The 18,083-nt window shown below is 37.3% G+C and overlaps 1 protein-coding gene across 1 annotated transcript in view; it reads left to right on the top strand.

Moving 5' to 3' along the window:
- The window catches only part of LOC128544493 (dedicator of cytokinesis protein 2), a 134,609-nt gene that overhangs the window by 40,882 nt on the left and 75,644 nt on the right, over positions 1-18,083 (top strand). The window contains exon 25 of the mRNA XM_053514644.1: positions 11,963-12,105. Coding sequence (XP_053370619.1) covers positions 11,963-12,105 — 143 coding nt within the window. The remainder of the gene's footprint in view (positions 1-11,962; positions 12,106-18,083) is intronic.

The following is an 18,083-nucleotide window of genomic DNA, read 5'->3' as shown; positions in this document are numbered from 1 at the left end:
CAAAAACAAGCTTGCGCACAAAATTAATTTCTGCTGAAACGATGGTTGATTTTTTTTCACATCTTTTTCCAGCTACAAGGTCTCATAAAAGATTTTCAGTAATATAACGATTAGTTCCGACCGAGTAAATTTGATGAATGGTGATATAGAACGTAACAGCACTGAGACATTTAACTGTACAGTATGTATCATTCTTTGTCACAGGTGTACTATTAACCATTAATTACACTAACTGTCGATTCCCAGCATGGGTCTAAGTTGGTCAGTATGGTCTGCATTACTGGAAAGAGGGGAGAGCAGATGCCGGCCAAAACCCCCATTCTAAACTGGACTCCATATTAACTTACTATAAGCACATCTTCTGTTATATTAAACTTCCAGCCTTCTATAATAGCACACAGTATGACTGCAAAACAATCCCTGCTATCTGATATCACCTAAATGAGGATGGGTTTCCACTTGTGTCTGGTTCCTCTCCAGGGTTCTTCCTATTGTATCTCAGAGAGTTTTCCCTTGCCACCTTCACCATCTTCTTCTCACACATTTCCTACAAATTTCCATAATAGTTATGTAATAAATAAATATTTATTTAGCTATATAATAAAATAATCTATGATCCATTTAATTAAATTGAAAACCAGTCATGTAAGCACTTTCAGCAAGAAAACATATCTGGTAATGTTACTTTCTGTTGTCATTCTGAATTGCCATCCGAGTTGGTTAATTGGCTGAACCCCAAATCTGTCTTTAACCCCTTTGCACTCAGCTTGCATGCTGATATTTAGTACAACAGCACACCCTCTTGTATTTTTATATTGCTTAATTATATTCTTCACTACTAGGAATTTTAGTAATCTGATTTATACATCCAGAATCATCAGTACTTAAGTACTCAGCTTAAGTTGTCAGAATTGTTGAGGAGATTTAAGTCATACTTGCTAATTTGGGATGTCTAATTAAACTCATACAAAACTAATACAGTACATGATACAAGCATTTTGTTTCTGCTAAAAATAACTACAACTACATGCAACTTAATTTTTATGTCATATTTAGAAACATTTTAAATTTTCACTTTTAACACTAGGTTTCAGGCTAACATGCCGAGACTATGGGATATTTAAAAGGTTTGTGGTCATGCTCATAAATAAGTACAGACCTCGCACGTAATGACCAATGGCTAACTAATATGACATAATATCTAAGGAACCAAGCTTCTTGTTCTAACCATAAAACTATTTTGAGGCTCAGGTTCTACTTTGCAACCTATTTAATCTCTTAAATAAGCTGAGAAACGGTGATTTGAGCTTGATTATGTGTGTTTACCCAGACAACACAGAGCTGGAGATGGCAATCATACTAAAAAACCCCGCTTTGGAGTCTGTGTATGTGCTTTAGGTGCTTTATAATGATCTGATACTGTAAAGAAGACATTCGAAAGCCCACACGTCTTGCACAGTGCCAAATGTTCTCCTGTGTAGACGTTGACCCTTGGCAGTGATGTTTCCTCTGATTAATACCCTGAGTAAAAATCTCCATTTCAGATGTGTTCCTCTTGTACTTTGTAGTTGTTCCGTTTCTCAGTTTTTCTGTTTTTTTGATCATTCTGCCATATTTATGTGTTTTCCTCCAAATCTACCTCCACCTCTCTCAGTCTGTCTACAAAAAGTTTTTTTTTAGTCCCTCACTGTTCTTTGATTTTTATCTTACTCAAACGCGACCTCTATTTACCTGTTCTGTATTGCATCTTCTTGCTTTTCCTTTTCTCTCTGTCAAGATCTTTTTTTTAGTTATAGAAATGAGTTTAAGTGAAATTATTACACTTTGGACAAAAAACAGCACACAATTGGCAACTACATTTTAACAACAATTTATAATCACCAATGGGAAATCTCTGGCTTCAAAAATATCAAAACATTACATATCCAGCCAGGAAAAAATGCAGAATTTTGTTAGACGAATTAAGCAATAACTTCTGCTAATTATGACAATGTAACACTTTATTAATCCCAGGTAGGAAATCTTAGTTTTACTGCAGCATATAAATATTGCAAATTGACCAGAAAAAAACAACTGTAAAAAAAACACCCTGCAGAATTTCTCAGTACTGTAAACCTCCAAAAAAATGACAGTAAGCTAAATATTAACTTTTTTTTTTTTAAGAAAAGAATTGGTACCTTTATAGCCACCCCATCCATCCTACACAACCACACTGATGAAGTTGAATAGTGCAGAAGTAAACAAATGTTGGCACTCAGCAAAAGGCTGTGCAAGGTTTTATATAGCAGTGCAGTGACACTTCAAATTGAGGAAATGTAGAACAAGTCACTGTTTGGAAGCTTGTTCATGTATAAGCCAGTTTTATTACATTTCGCCACAAGTTGATATATACGGGGAGAGAAGTAGAGTAAAATGAACTTGTTGTATTTTTTTTTACATACAGTAGTAGAATGTGTGGTTATAGGCTATATTAGCCCATGTGGTTGGGATATTGCACCCAGTTGCTGACATGTATTTTGGATGGCATTTGAGAGGCTACAGCGTGATATATTTTGGCGTAATAAACTAGGAATCAAAACATGATTGGCTGATTCCACTGTCAGTTCCTAATTTATGCTAGAAGCTTATCAGCAACCCTGAAGTCTTAGCTGCTGGGTAAATTATAGACGTGCATTTTTTAGTTCCCAGGAATCCACAGGCCTAAACGTTCCCCTGAGGATATCAACTCCTTTGGGATATGATAAAGATCAGCTTATCAAAATGCTGTTTTTCTTCTTTTCAAAAACTCCAAGAGCACTCACCTCCCGGGTTCCAGACTGTTCTTGATTTATGCATCTGACAGTAAATAACGCAGTCCCATATGCCATATCACCACCTGCTTGCACCATACGGGACTCTAATATAAATAGTCTAACGAAAATGTGCTCTTTGGCTCCTGGTGCTTGGCCAAAAGCCATCACGGCATTCCAAACCCTTGCATGCACCTCCCTGTGTTGCTCTCCGTTTGCTCATTTATTTATTCATGTGCTTGTTTATTTATATTGCTCCCATGCGAGGCCACATTGACAGACATTTTAATTGAAAATTGTCTGCCGTTTTAGGCCGAGGCAAGGCTCCATTTTGCGGTATGTCATCAGAGATGAGCGAGATGGGAGCGGGACATTTATACCCAGTAATAGTCCGGTCAGCCTATCAGCAGCAACCAATACATGCTTAATCCCTAAGGTGTTAGATGGAAGGGGTGGAGAGAGGCGGGTGATGGGAATGAGTGATGTGACAGGTGAGTTCGAACGAAGGTAAATTGCAGGCAGGAGGGAAATTCCATCACCTGACAGGACTCAGTTACCGTTAGTACCTTTTAAACAGGAGATTATTTTTAAATATCTGAAATTATAATCGTCATCTTGAAGTTACTTTCAAAAGTTTTACAGTCTGTATTAAGGCCATGCAGCATCATAAATTTATAAACACCACAAATTCATGTCCCATCATCAAAAGTGTCATTTATAAGTATATCCAATATGATTGTGGGATCATGGTTGCATGTACACTGCTGCATGTCATTATCTCACACAGATGCATTTGACAGGTGCTTATTTAATTTCCACTCGAAATGAAATTAGATTCATGAATATAATATGGGGCAATTAACTTGGATTATTCTACTGTTGCACACTAATATCTGACAGGCTGAGATCATTAAAGCATTAAAAAGCAATTATGAAGTTATGTCACTGAGCTGTGAAAGATTTTCTGATTTTTTTATTTTGCATAACCAGGGAATGAGCGAGACAGTTCTGTTTGGTGAGGGTGACATATGTAACTGGTCACAGATTTCATTGAAGAGTTGAAGAAACTTCAGTGAGAGCTGATGGAATACAGGATATTTTCAGTTGTCTGATATTTATCTGGTTTATCAATTATCTGATTTAAAAAAAAATTCTTATTAGCTGTTGACACAGTACAGTGTGAGTCAATACTGTGACTTTAATGGCATTCTGTATTATTAATTTCCAAAGTCATTTTTTTTCTGCTACAACAATCTTATTATCTTGTTACTGTATTGTGTTGTATGTGTGACAGTAATGTACACAGGTCATGCGTCTAAACTGATCTGCATGATGAACACAACAATGGCACACTTATTCTAAAGAAAGGAAAAGCTTTCTATGAAGCACAACCTTTCGGAGCAGAAAGGGATGATCATGAAGCTTTTCAACATCAACCCTTTTTTAAGTGGACACCATTTGTAAACAAATAATGATAAAGGCGAGTTGGTGAAGTTTGCTGCTGTGTTATATGCCTAAAGTTGGACAAATTATTATTTTTTGTCTAAAGATATTTTTTCTCATCAACATTTAAAGATATGAATTAAAATTAAATTTAGTGCAATCCAATCCCATTTAATAGGAATTAGGAAGGATCTGGACTACAGCTCCCAGCATCCACTACAGCTCAATGGTCATACTGTAGATTACATATTTTAAATCAAAAGTTTTAGCCTTGTCACTGATTATAAAAACAGTAGAATCTAATCATGGTCTTGTCCAAATTGCTATTTAAACCTTTAACATTATGCTCAACTTTTTGGTAGAGCACATTTAGAGTATATTGAAAACTGTATTAACCCCACTGTGCCATATCCACTATTGGGTCGCAGTACGCTGTACTAAAAAAAATGCAGTCAAGGTCTAAACTGTATTTCTTTTCAATTGCGTTAAAGTAAACCATAGAAATAAAGTGGATATATCAACTTTTTTTTACCATTAATTGAAGTAATAGTTTCACTATAAAGCGACATCTCAGAGAGATGCAAATATATTTTATTTTATTTTTATTTTTTTTATTTTATCTTAATTAATTAAGATAATAATTAATATTTGCACCTACAGTATGCCATCACTTCCTGTTGGGTCTGCATATGGAAACATTGAGTGTTTTAGAGTGAATTAGGTAAAGTACTGTAGTATGTTACTCTGGAAAAGGGAAATGAAAAACACCATTATTAAACTGGCATTGCATCACCTCAGCAATACATCACTTGCTCTTGAACATATATGCATATACACAGAGCACCACAGACAAATATCCACAAACACTGTCCTTTCCTTGCACATTAAAATAATGAATAGACTTGAATGCACACACGCTCGCATACTCATACATGCCAAGATGACGCTCATCTGACTAATTCCTATGCACCGAAAGTGAATTAAAGTTTCTATCCATGGCCCTAATGTGGCTGTTGTTATGGTTACTCTTGCCAAGGGCTGGTCTCAACTGTGATCATCCTGCTGGGCTAAAAGCATTAAACACACCCTGCATTTTCATAGTTTATGTGCTCACAATGACACCAGCTGTCTGTGATTGTGCTTTATTAGGAGCTTTTGAATGCAAATGGTTCTGTAGATGTCATGTGTATATGTCTTTTGATTTATGTGCACTATAATATTACAGTTTTGCTGTAGCTGATACGGTCCTCACAAACTTTTGTTTTTCTCAAATAAACTTCTATGCACACATATACAGTAGAGCTTTTCCCTTTTCCTTTTCCCTCGTTTCTCTGTAGTGACATCCGGATCTTATTTGGGCTGCCTAAGTAATTGAAATGGCATTCCATTACAGAGTGGAATACTTTATCGTTAGCTCTCCAAGATGAATCCGAGGATGAAAAATGAGTGAGCAATTTCTTCAGCGAAGGGAACGGGCTGAATTATGATTGCCACAGTAACACGTGGCCTCACTCATCTGCCCAGTGACTCAATGCCTGTCTTTCTATACGTGTGGCCGAGGTCACGGGTACCCAAGTTGCAGTCTCTGCGTGTTAGTTAATACTTTAGGCACTGACAAGGTCCTTACCTACGAAGAGTTCTGAAATAAACATTTAACATTTCGGAAATACTGCAGCACTGTGGATACTTGTAGGAACAGAATTATGGACATGCTTGTGCCCGCACACACAAATAAACACATACACACACTTGATGTGGCTTAGAGCAGTCATTATGCAGGTCATGACGCTGTTGTTTTTATGGTGTGTGGCCTTGAGAAAGTGCTTGGTGGCTAATTTTTACTGCCATTTTTTTTTTGCTGTGATGGGAAAAAGTGCTGCCCTTAATATACGGACTTGGTAGTGAACCCCTTAGTCACCTTAAACAATGTATCAGACGTTATCTCTCTCTTTGTCTTTCACTTTTTTCCTCTCTTTGTCTCTTGATATCACCATGAACCTTGCTTTCTTTTAAAATAAGTATGTCAGCACCTATCTCTCTCTCTTTCTCTTATTTTGTATACGGGTGTCAGCCATATTGTGACCCAACCATCCCTCAAAGCCCATCCCCCCAATCGACCATCTTTCCTCTTGTCCACCGCACTGCATCCACATAAAACTTGAAAGATTACTGTGTATTACTGCCGCTCAGAAGGACAGTTTTCACCAGACATACAGTATTTCTAAAGCAGCAACTATAGCCCACACCAGCTGTGTAAAAAAGAACATAAAAACACAAGTCCGAGCATTAAGTTCTGCTTGGTGTATGCTGCCTCTCTCTCTCTCTCTCTCTCTCTTTCTCAACACTCTGCAGTGAAATCTTAATCCACATGCAACCTAGAAAAACAAACTATTAGTACGGTAGTAATACTCTAACCAGAAAATAGGTGCACACACTGTTTGTTTATTGCCCCACTGTTTTCTGTCACTTTTTTCATTAAGCTATGTTGTAATGTTGTAAACTCCGGCTGTCCCAATCCCCCATGGTTCTGTATATTGACAATGTTGCACTTTTGGGATTTTATTTGCTTGGAAAAAATGAAGAATGCATGTGGTCTCACTGGCAGTGCAAATGGACCAAGTCCTTGTAGGCAGAAAATCACTATACCCAGCTTGCAAGTGTCTGATAAAAAGGTTTACAGGGTAAAGTATAGGATCACTGTGACACTCTATTTTACCACACTTCCAAATCATGTACACAAAACTATACCTCCCAGAATCTGCAGTAGTCAGAGAGATGCATTCCCATTCGTTTGAATTTGTTGGTAATATGACCTTGCGTTAGCTGGCAGACAGTGTTTAAGTTATCACAAAAGCATTTATTACATCAGTTATAACGATTCCTGAGTGCACCATTTGTATCAAAGATGATGGCCGACCATACTTAAACACAGAAGTGTGTGCAGCACTTGTCTGATCGTATTCTCTAAACTGGAGTAGGAAGGCATCCAAAAATGATTTATAACATTTTATATGAAACATCAATAACATTAGGCATAGTGTGGAGGTCAACTTTCTTGTACTCTTCTGCTTTTTTGTATTTATTGGAGGATTTCAAACAATGAGTGCATACTGCCATTTACTTTATTGGAGAGTATAGTTGTGCAAGTGTGCTTAGGTTACAAATATTCGAGCTACAAATTTCCACAGATAAGAACAGCTCGCAGTTCTACAAACATTTGTAGACGCGAACAAAACACGGAAAGAGAGTGAAATACACCAAACCTGTGTATTCGTTTTTTTTTTATGCTTTACATTGTATATTAGTGTCAAAACTGTAAAACACTCACTTTGTCGGACTTAAGAACAAATCCGACTTATAAATCCTGAAATAAAACTCGTTCGTAATTCAGGGACTTACCGTACTAATGTGAAAGCTAGGCACTAGGGAGTTGGGAGTTAGGAGTAATTGTACTTGGGCATGGTATGACACAATCATGTCTAGTGTGAAAGCGTCCTAAATAATACCGAGCTATTAATTGATTCTTTACATAAAAGTAGTTAAAGGGGGCCAAACCGTTTTCCAGTTTATAATGACAGCAATTGTATTACAAAAAGTAAATCTATAGGGCCATTTAATTTCTTCATATGTATTTGGTTTCATATGCATCTCATTAAATACGTTTTTATTAGTTATTTTCAAAAACTGGCAAAAATACATCAGTGTTTATGGTTATTGCATTTAGCACCAGATTCCACTGTGTTTTCCTGCCCAGTGAAGGGCGCTTGGAAGATGAACATAAATTCCACCAAAGTTTCTGTCAGACATTCCTTTTATCTATCTCCTTGTCTCTATATATTTCCACAGTATTTATAAAAGTAATAGTTCAATAAAATGCACTTAAAAAATAAGGCTGTTAGCAGATTGCTCTTGCACTTTGTGTCTACCTGTCTTTGGATCTCAATTTCATTACATTATTTTCCTTTAAAGTTCCATTAAATTTCTTTCACACATTTTCTGGCACTCATCATGAGGTCAGCAGTGGTTGAAGTCTTGTGAAATGCCAAATGCTATAGGTATAACCATCACCTCCAGGTCTGGCATTTTCCCTATCATGTAGTGACTCACTGCTGACAGCAAGAAGTAATCACATTGCCATATATATACAGTATATATAAAAAGCGAACAGCTGTTGCTGATGTGAACAGATGTGGTGCCAAGGCTTCATACCAGTGGCGGAAAAATCTCACTAGGAGATGTGGACATAGGTTTCTGCCGTCACCTCCGTGATCTCCACCTTTGTGCCCTTGAGCAAAGTAATTAACCCGATGTGGCCCTAGAGGTGGTGTAAAATGGCACTTGGGTTCAGGGTTATTCAACTTCAACCACAGTGGTCTTGGGAAATCTTGAAGTCTTGATGTCTCACTGGCTGGCTGTAGAAGATAAAGGTTACAGGAAAGAGAAAGGAATTGCGCTTGAGTAGCACACTGCATCATAATTTAGGTGTCTTGCTTCAAATTGCTCTTGTCTGTCTTACTTCTTTCTCATTGATTTACTCAGTGGGACTTTAATCCCAGAATCCCAGACGTACTATACTATGACACACACTATAACTATTAGACCTCAGTGGGGATTAAATGGTTTAAGTGAAAAATCTCATAATAAAACAATAAATGCATATATACTGTAGACAACCTAAGACTTAATAAATTCTTTGAATGAAGCATTTACTGTTTGTTGCTCTATACACTCTGGTTTTGATGTGGAAATTACTTTGAGCCTTTTAAACTACCAGCAGCATTTGAAATCATGAGTGTCATTTGCTTAATTGTATTTTATATGAGGAGTGTATTTCACTCTCAGGTTTGCACTCTCCATGTTTTAATACCGTCACTGCTAGGTGAACAGCACTACCATCGTGTCTGTATACAGCTGCCAGGGTGCTGTTCCAGTGCATAAAACAAGAGATTTATAATCAAACACAAACAGGTCAGGAAAACACAAGTGTGTAATTAAGCATCTTTTATAAAGATAAAACTAGTGATGTCCTTGTCCAAAGCAATCTGGGTTTCATGGAGCATGCAAGAAAATCATCAAATGGATTTAAGCTAAAACCATGTCTCAGACTGAGTACCACAGGCTAATGCTTAGATTTATATTCTGTGTACTAATCTGGAAGATTTGTACGAAAGGTCGTTTAAGTGAGGAAAAAAACCCGAAAGACATTTGGTTAAAGGAAAAAAATACAATGCGGTGCAACTGAGTTATCGTTGACTAGTTTAGGCCCTAAGAATCCAAAGTGTTTTATTCTTCCAAAACCACATCCGCTTTTAAGTTTGTAGGTTTAACATTCATTGTATATACTACTTATTTCCTGTAAGGTGTACCAGGCCTTGTGGCCTATGTTTCTTATTCCAGAAACATAGGCCACAAGACCTGGTACACCCTGCACAGACCTGCACAAGTACACATAATGTACAGTACACTCACACACCCAATTATACACTATCTGCAATCAGCCAAAACCACATGTCTTTGGACTGTGGGAGGAAACAGGAGTACACGGAAATCCCCAAGCGTTTGAACTCCCAGCCCTGAAGGTATAAGGCGATAGTGATAATCTCTGAGCTACTGTGCCACTATGTAGTTTTAAAATATTTAAATAAATATTTTTTTAAAAACACACATCTTATATTTTTCGATTTTGCCAAATAGCGTTTGTTTGGCAACAAACATTTTTTATTACTCAGGTCCTTGTACACCACCATATTTCTTAATAATTCTCTGCATGAAGCCATTAGACAGCAATATATCCTCAAACGACATCTACACCATTACTATGTGATTTAGGTCTGAGTCATTTCTAATTTATTAATAATTTTGTAATACCAAACTTTTGAATCTCTAACCGTGAGTAATACAAAATGTGTCACTTTTTACTGTTTAAATATATGTCTTAGCAATAATTTACCCATACCACCGTTCAGCTTGCACAGTTGTTCCTGGTGCTCTACTTCTGCTTGGAGCTTTTTGCACAACTCTACAAATGTGCACTTTTCAGTTCAGTGGATAATCCCACATGGAAACTGAAGATGTGTACAGTACTTATTAACTGCTGCTGTAATCAGAAGGACAGTTATGTGTTTATCTTAGGGCTCTTGTTCACAGTATGCTCACTGCAAACATAAAAAAAAAAAAACATTACTGATAGACTTTCTTCTTTTACACCTGCAATAATTCGTAATCCAATTATACAAGGCCTCCGGTAAAAGTGTGCATTTCCTTTACAGTTTGGTTCCTCTCTATGTTTATCTCTCCTTTGATTTTAGTGCTTTTTAATACGTACCTCTTCATTATTGTGAAGCTGCTTTGTGCCAAGGTGTTTTGTTAGGAATGCTATACAAACATTTTTTTCTTCTCATTTCTGGTTAGAAATCCCTTAACGTCCCCACGTTCTAGCTTATTATTAAGTTATGTTAAAGGCTTTTATAATGGACCCCCTACCAGCTCCTATGAGTATAGTGGGTAACAACATACGCTGCCTAGGCAAAAAAAAAAATATTTTATTTGCTTAAAATATTTTATTTCCTTGCCATTAACTTTGATTACAATGCAATGTGGTGGTCAGTGCATGTGTCAAAATGATTCCTCGTGCTCCCAGGACCACTTTTCTCCTGAAATATGGTTGTGCTATTAGGGAGGAAAATCATAGATGTGATAACCTGGCCATTCAGTACATTCAGATCTTCAGTTGATTCATTTTATTGCCACATAATGTTGCTGAGCTTAGACCTGACCAACTGAAACAACCACAGGCTATAGCATTGCCTCCAGAGGCTTGTATAGTGGCTACCGTGCAGGATGGGTGCATCGTTTTATGTGCTTCCTTTTCTACCATCATGCTGGAGTAGGATCAGACTGGACCCTTTTTCTTTGATCCAAAATTCAAACTTAATGGACAATAGCATTTTTTTTTCTTTTTTCTAAAAACTGTTTTTCTTATGTCTACAGCTGTTTAGTTCTAATCCTGTTAGTTCTCATCACATGGTCTATAGAAATGCTCTTACTTTCACAACTGGACATAACTGTGATTTTCTTATATGAAGTTGATAGCTTAGTACTATCCATTTAGGTCCTAATAATATGTTGGACAGTTCTTAACTCTGTTCCAGTAACTTCAGCTTAGATGTTAACATTGCTTGATGCAGGCCCTCCTGAAACTGCTCTCTTTTTTGTCTAGGCAGTGTCAATTTTCATTCTGTATTCATAATTCATGCACTGTGAAGTCTGATAAGCTCTGGTTATTCACTGACTGAGGATGGATATTGCCAGAAAGAGTGTGTGTATCCATCTCTGTCTGAGCACAAGGCAGACACATACACTACCTGAGGATGTATGCGTCTGTCTCACCTCCACATCGCTCTTGCAAGGCACAGTCAGCACATTAAAATCTCGTTTAGCTTCTGGCTGGTTAGATGCTCATTAGTAATACATGCACCTTCAAGTTTCCACTGAGAGGGTGAGGGTCACTCCATCATTCACACACAGACACACAGACAAGAAATCTCAAAACACAGGAGAAAAGACATTGAAATGCAGGATCATCATACTGTATAGTGAAGCAGGACTTGCATGTCGTTCAATGCCATACATCATGTATATTCCCATGGGAACATTTTCAGAACGCACAGTTTGCGTATCTGTACTTGGTCTCTCATTTTTCAAATGTTTCACCATGATGTCATTTCCAGATTGTCGTGATATCCTGTTACCCATGATGCTGAAGGAGTTAAGTGCAGCGTTGTCTGGTTTTGGGGATGGTCCACACGACGAGAGGAGAAACAGCGTCGAGCTTCTCAACAATATCCTGGAGGTGCTCAGCCGCAGAGACGTGGTAAGAGCCAATCACAAGCCTTATTAACGATACATTATACTAATCACTGTGCATTCATGACATTGTTTAACTTAATGACTGATCAATTGCATACAAGCCACCAGACCTTAAATGCACCAGTGTTTAAATGTAAATAAAGTGAGTGAAAATGTTGAAAATGTTTATTCAGTTTTCTACAAATTATTCATTTACTCACTCACTCATCATCTATACCACTTAATCTTGTATACAGGGTGGGGAGGGGGCACACATACACACACACACTTACACACACATTCACAAAGACAGGCAATTTGGGAACGCCAATTAGTCTAATCTGCATGTCTTTGGCCTGTGGGACGAAACCGGAGTACCCGAAGAAAACCCACCAGGTACGAGGAGAACATGCAAACTCCATGCACACAGAGACGGCAATCGAACCTGTCCATGAATCTAATCCAGACCCTGGAGGCGCAAGGGGACAGTAGAAACCACTAAGCCACCATGCTGCCTAAATATTTAGTTCTTGGTTTTAAGTTCTTGTGTTAGTCTTGTTCCTATTAATAAACGCATTTAGTTTGCTAACATTAAAATATCAATTTAAGTTCGGTAGTGTGAGAATGCTACACAATTAGTCCTAGTTTTTTTTTGGAGAAATTTTTGTAGGTAAAAAAAAAAGGCTATTTATAATCATAAATACGCACCATTTCCTCTTTTCGAGCAGTAAGATTTACTAGGAGGGAAAGCAACCATGGGAAGGGGATTTGTGTTTCGTTAAAATGAAATACATGACAACCATTAATATTATTTATATAGCAAATCATGCAGGTGAACACAATGTATGCTCCTTTACTTTTATGATTATCTTGCTTAATGTCCTGGGACAAGAGGACATCTATTGCTTAGTGCTGAATGGAGAGTGGGGGTTTACGACAAGATTATTGATTTGAAACTGAGAGCCTTGTTCATTTTTAATGCTGATATGAATATAGCTATTCGGTCTCTCTCTTGCTCTCCCTCTCTCTCTCTTTCTCTCTGTCTCTTTTCTCATACACACACACTTTCTTTCAAACACACACGCACACACACATAGTGGGTGGGCCGGTGCGGAGCTCATTCTTCAAAGTCAGTGTATTATACTTCAGCTTGATTTACCTTGATGGCCCGGATGGATTGAAGCTTGAACTCTGAATACTGTATGATCTCAGATAGAACAGAGGGAAGAGAGATAAATGGGTCAAAATGAGTGATTACAAGTAGAATTTGAAGAGCAGAGATTTGGTGCCTTTGTTCCAACCAGGTGATGAAGAAGGTGAACGTACAGAGAGTTACACAGTGTTCTACTGCCAGCTCTTCTCATCCTAGTAACTGTTCTGCTGCTCTTAGGAAAGCTCTCAAGAACCTAAGAACAGAGATAGAATGAAATGATGCTGTCTTCATACTTGTAAAGCAACAGAGATGAGTTTTATCACCACTTAAATCCCATTCGCCTATCACATGGTTTACAGATTAGAACAGAACCTGCAGAGAGACAGACTGAGAGCAAAGATAAGCGACAAATAAGGAGATAATGCAATGTGCAAGAAGATAAGCACAGAAAAGACTTAAATGGTGTAAGAGAAAGGGGCGGAAAAGAGACAGAATTGGCAAACAGACACAAGCAATTCATTTTTTTATGTTAAATCACTCATACTTTAATTGTCTTATATATAATTTTTTCGCATTTAAAAAAAATCACATTTTAAATCATAAGCCATGCAACGAGCAATGTTAGTGATGTGCTTCTGTTTTGTGAATGCATTAAAACTGTATTCATGGAGATTGCATTGTTCCTCAAAATGTATTAAATATGATCCAAATTCAATTTCTCTATTCTGTGCAGTATGCTATATCAGATTATATAAGTAGATAACCCACTTCCTACCAACCCGCTGGTTTCTCTTTGCCAATTTTTCTGTGCAAAAAGACGGCTCCTCCAAGTATGTTACCCCAAAAGTAGCTGTTTATATAAGTTTAAGTTAGTTGGCATGACATGGACCACACCGTTTTTATTTATTTTCATTATTATCAGCCAATGTTTAAGGCAATTAGGAAGACTGGAAGTCGAAGGAAAATAAGGTTGTAGGGGTAGTAAAATAAAGATCGTGTGGAGGAAGTGTAAACGAAAGGTCATAGGGGCCAGACACAGACAGTGAGTAATGGGTGGGGGACAAAGGAAGATGACCAGAAGAGGAAAGAGAAGTGTCACAAGGTCACACTTCTCTCTCTTTTTTTTCCTCGGCACTTTGCTCCTCTTCTTCGCTCCCTTCTATAACTGGATTCTGGAAGCATTTCAGATTTCTAATAAAAACAGGCATCAACAGAGAGGCCCAAAGAGGTTGTGCACTCTCTCGCTTCCTCTCTCTTTCTCTCTCTCTCTTTTCCCTTCTACACGGTTGATTGACGCTACCATGAGACTACATGACCCTAAAGGAACATGAGAGCAAAAGCCCACTGCAAAGTAATCAATATAAATAAATAAATAAATAATATATAGCTTACTGTTCAGATTTTATGTCTTATAACCTCAAACAATTTGTCCTGATCTTAATCCTGTGGCTTCTAGAGTGCCTTTAGCCTTTGCGACTTTAGATCTATTAGTATATCTACTGTATCTACCCATTCAAACCACCATGGCGTGACCTTGGCTTCACACTGCTGTAAGTGGAAGTTACTTGGCTGTTAGAGGACCCCATCCGTTCGCTCTTGAGATTTCTTTCTTTTTTTTTTTTTTTAACTAAATCGCTTATGACATACAATTTAACAAATGCTTTTACACAAATCAGCTTACAGCTATGACAGAAACCAAGCAAACTGAATGATTAGATGAGCATTAATCATCTCGCTCAATCTTGCATGAGCAGATTTCTGGCACTGCTAAGAACTCTGAATTTTCTGGTCACTAGCTCAGAATCTTAAGCACTAAACTTATTCATTATTACAATATAAAACCATTATAGATCACCATGTTTCGGAGAAATAGTCAGAAATACTAAGTCAACAAAGAAGCCCCTGAAGTGATTGTGCCATATGCATCATCAGCTTTTCCTTCAGATTTTTATTAGGATCAACTGTTTTTCACCTTTCTCCTGGTGGTCATATGGGCTGTTCATTTGTTTAACCTCTGGTATAACTGCATTGTACTCTTACTACACATTTGTATATACAGATAATACGCAATCATGCTCTGGTATTACCACCACAGTGACTATAACACATCATGTACTTTAGCCAGAACAGGCGTTTGAATGCTGCTCATTCCTATGAAATGTGAATACTGTTTTAAAAAGTGAATATCTGAATAGCAGCTTAAGCTTATTGAACCTAAAGCCTTAACATGGATCACTCAGCTTGAGTAACAATCCAGGGAATTACAATCTAATTACAAAATTATAAAATGCTTGAACACAGTTTGTATGTTGCTGGAGAAAGGAGCGAGAGATAAATAAAGAGGATGAAATTAATATTTTAGAAGCTGACAGGACGCAGGTGTTTCTCTTTTCCCAAAGCGTGCAAACAAGCATGCCATTGCTAACTGGTTCATTTTTTTCACCAGTTTCAGTGTAAGTGCACTGTCAGTGTATCCGATTAAGTTGTCACACTAAAGATGTTTCTGTTTGAGAGAGAGAGAGAGAGAGAGAGAGAGAGAGAGAGACTTAGAAAGGATGAGGAGAATAAAGTTCTTTTATACAGAATTTTGCCTGCAGGTGTGCACATATGATATTTAGGTTTCAAATAGTAGGATAGAGTAATTGTTGATGCAAGGTAAAACACAATATGAATATGAAAATTGCCGACGAATGATTGAGAGCAAAATTCTTTTTTCCCCATTGTAATTTTTCAACAAAGAGGGCATTGCAACTTCCGTGACTTGTTTTACATTTTTTTCTTCCTGTTTCATGCCTTATTATTAATATCTTATTACAGACTTAATTAATCGAGATACAGCACTGGGCAAATGTCTTAAGTCACTGATCATTTTTTAATATGAAATAAAATTAAATGTTGTAGATTAAATGGAATGGTTGTCTTTTTTGACTTTTGACTTTTTTTTCTACAAAAATTTCTACAAAAAAATAAAGTAAAAATTGTGCAGCATTCTCGGACTGCCTAACTTAAATTGATATTTAAATGTTAACAAACTAAAAGCGTTCACTATTAGGAACATCAGCAGCAACCTCAGCAGCAATCTCATTTCCCCTCTTGTCTACTACTCAGCATTCAACAAGACCAGTATATTGATCTCTGGCCTAATCATCCGCTGTCATCTGCACCTGTTTTATGGTCTACTTGTTTATGGTTTGAGTTAGATTTTTTTATGCTTGAATAATTCATAGGTTACTGTATGGCTAAACAAACTATAAAACATTCTCCTGTACAGGCAAAAAAAAGTCCTTTAGGAAGCCTGGAGAACTATTCCTCAAGACTACATTAAAATTCAAGAATGTCTGTCTCAATGGAAACAAAATATAAAGACACTGAGGGGGTTTAGGACTATTGCCCCATACTGTATATTATATAATAAGAAAAATAAAGATTGGTTAGTTGTGTAGTCAATGCAATTCATTGCAGAGTATTATTATATTAATTAGTAGAAATGTATTTAATGATTTCATCAATGACCTATTAACAGCATGGTAGTAATTATGGATATGATACTTTTAAAAATAACTTGGAAAAAGTCCTCAATGTAGAACCAAATGTCAGAGGGTGGAGCTTGATCTCATCCAACTCTTAACCCTAATATGACTAATATAATCCTAACATTAAGCCTAATCCTAAGCCTAATATATATATATATATATATAATAAACATACAGCATATAGGGCTCAGGTTTGTGCAGTATAGAGAGACATATCTTTTTAGGCACAACATAAGCAGTATAATGAACTGAATTTCAACCAACTATACAAAACTGAATGAGCAAAAAAAAAAAAAAAAAAGACAAAAAAGGGGTCACATAGGCCAATAAATAGCAACAGGTCAGATGTTTTTATTATTGTTTTTCAGTTGTTCCTTATTTTGAGAGTTCTACATTTTTGGGACATAATATGGTATATGTTGTATATTTATGTCAACATTTTTTTGGGGCATTTAGGCATACGCCCTTATCCAGAGCAACTTATATTTTTATCTCATTATACCACTGAACAGTTGAGGCTTAAGTGACTTGCTCAAGGGCTCTGTGATGACCAGGTTCAAATCCCCGTGGTCATGGGATTTGAACCTGGGACCTTCTGAACCATAGTCCAACCGTAGTCCAATGCATTAACCACTGAGCTCTCCCTGACATTGTAGAGTTATTATATTTATTACTGATTTTGAAAATGACTAACCACTTCTTTAAAGTACAGTTTTTTTTGTCCACTGACCATAGTGCCTTTACATTCATCTGTCTCTTGTTTCTCTCTTGCTTGTGTTTTTTCCCTCTGTTCTTGGGTCACGATTTCTCTTTGTTCTTCATTCTCTTTGACATTTACTCTCACTCTCTCTTTGTGAAAGGATGAGACTGAGGTGACAATAGTTAGACATCATCTGTCTGCTTCTTTAAGATAAGTAGACAGACAACAGACAAGAAGTCATTAAGGGACTGTGGGAGGTAGCTGTGCATGCAGCACACACACACACGCACGCACGCACGCACGCACGCACACACACACACACACACACACACACACACACACACACACACACACACACACACACACACACACACACACACACACACACACACACACACACACACACACACACACACAGACAGGACAAAGTGTCAGCTCCAGCAGGTAAGTATATGATTAGTTTGGCACAGAAGCACGAGGTGAGATATGAGCTGCTCTGCCGTGTTATTGGTCAAAAGATGCAGTGCTCAGGAATGACATTGATTAGTAAGAGCCTAGCAAGTGTGCACACCAGGTAATGTCTGCTGTCCCATTAATATACAAACAAACCACTGTAT

The sequence above is a fragment of the Clarias gariepinus genome, chromosome 2 (assembly GCF_024256425.1).
Source record: "Clarias gariepinus isolate MV-2021 ecotype Netherlands chromosome 2, CGAR_prim_01v2, whole genome shotgun sequence".
In the NCBI taxonomy this organism is placed as follows: domain Eukaryota; kingdom Metazoa; phylum Chordata; class Actinopteri; order Siluriformes; family Clariidae; genus Clarias; species Clarias gariepinus.
Note: the sequence above shows the minus strand (reverse complement) of the source record. Positions and strands in the feature narration are given on the sequence as shown.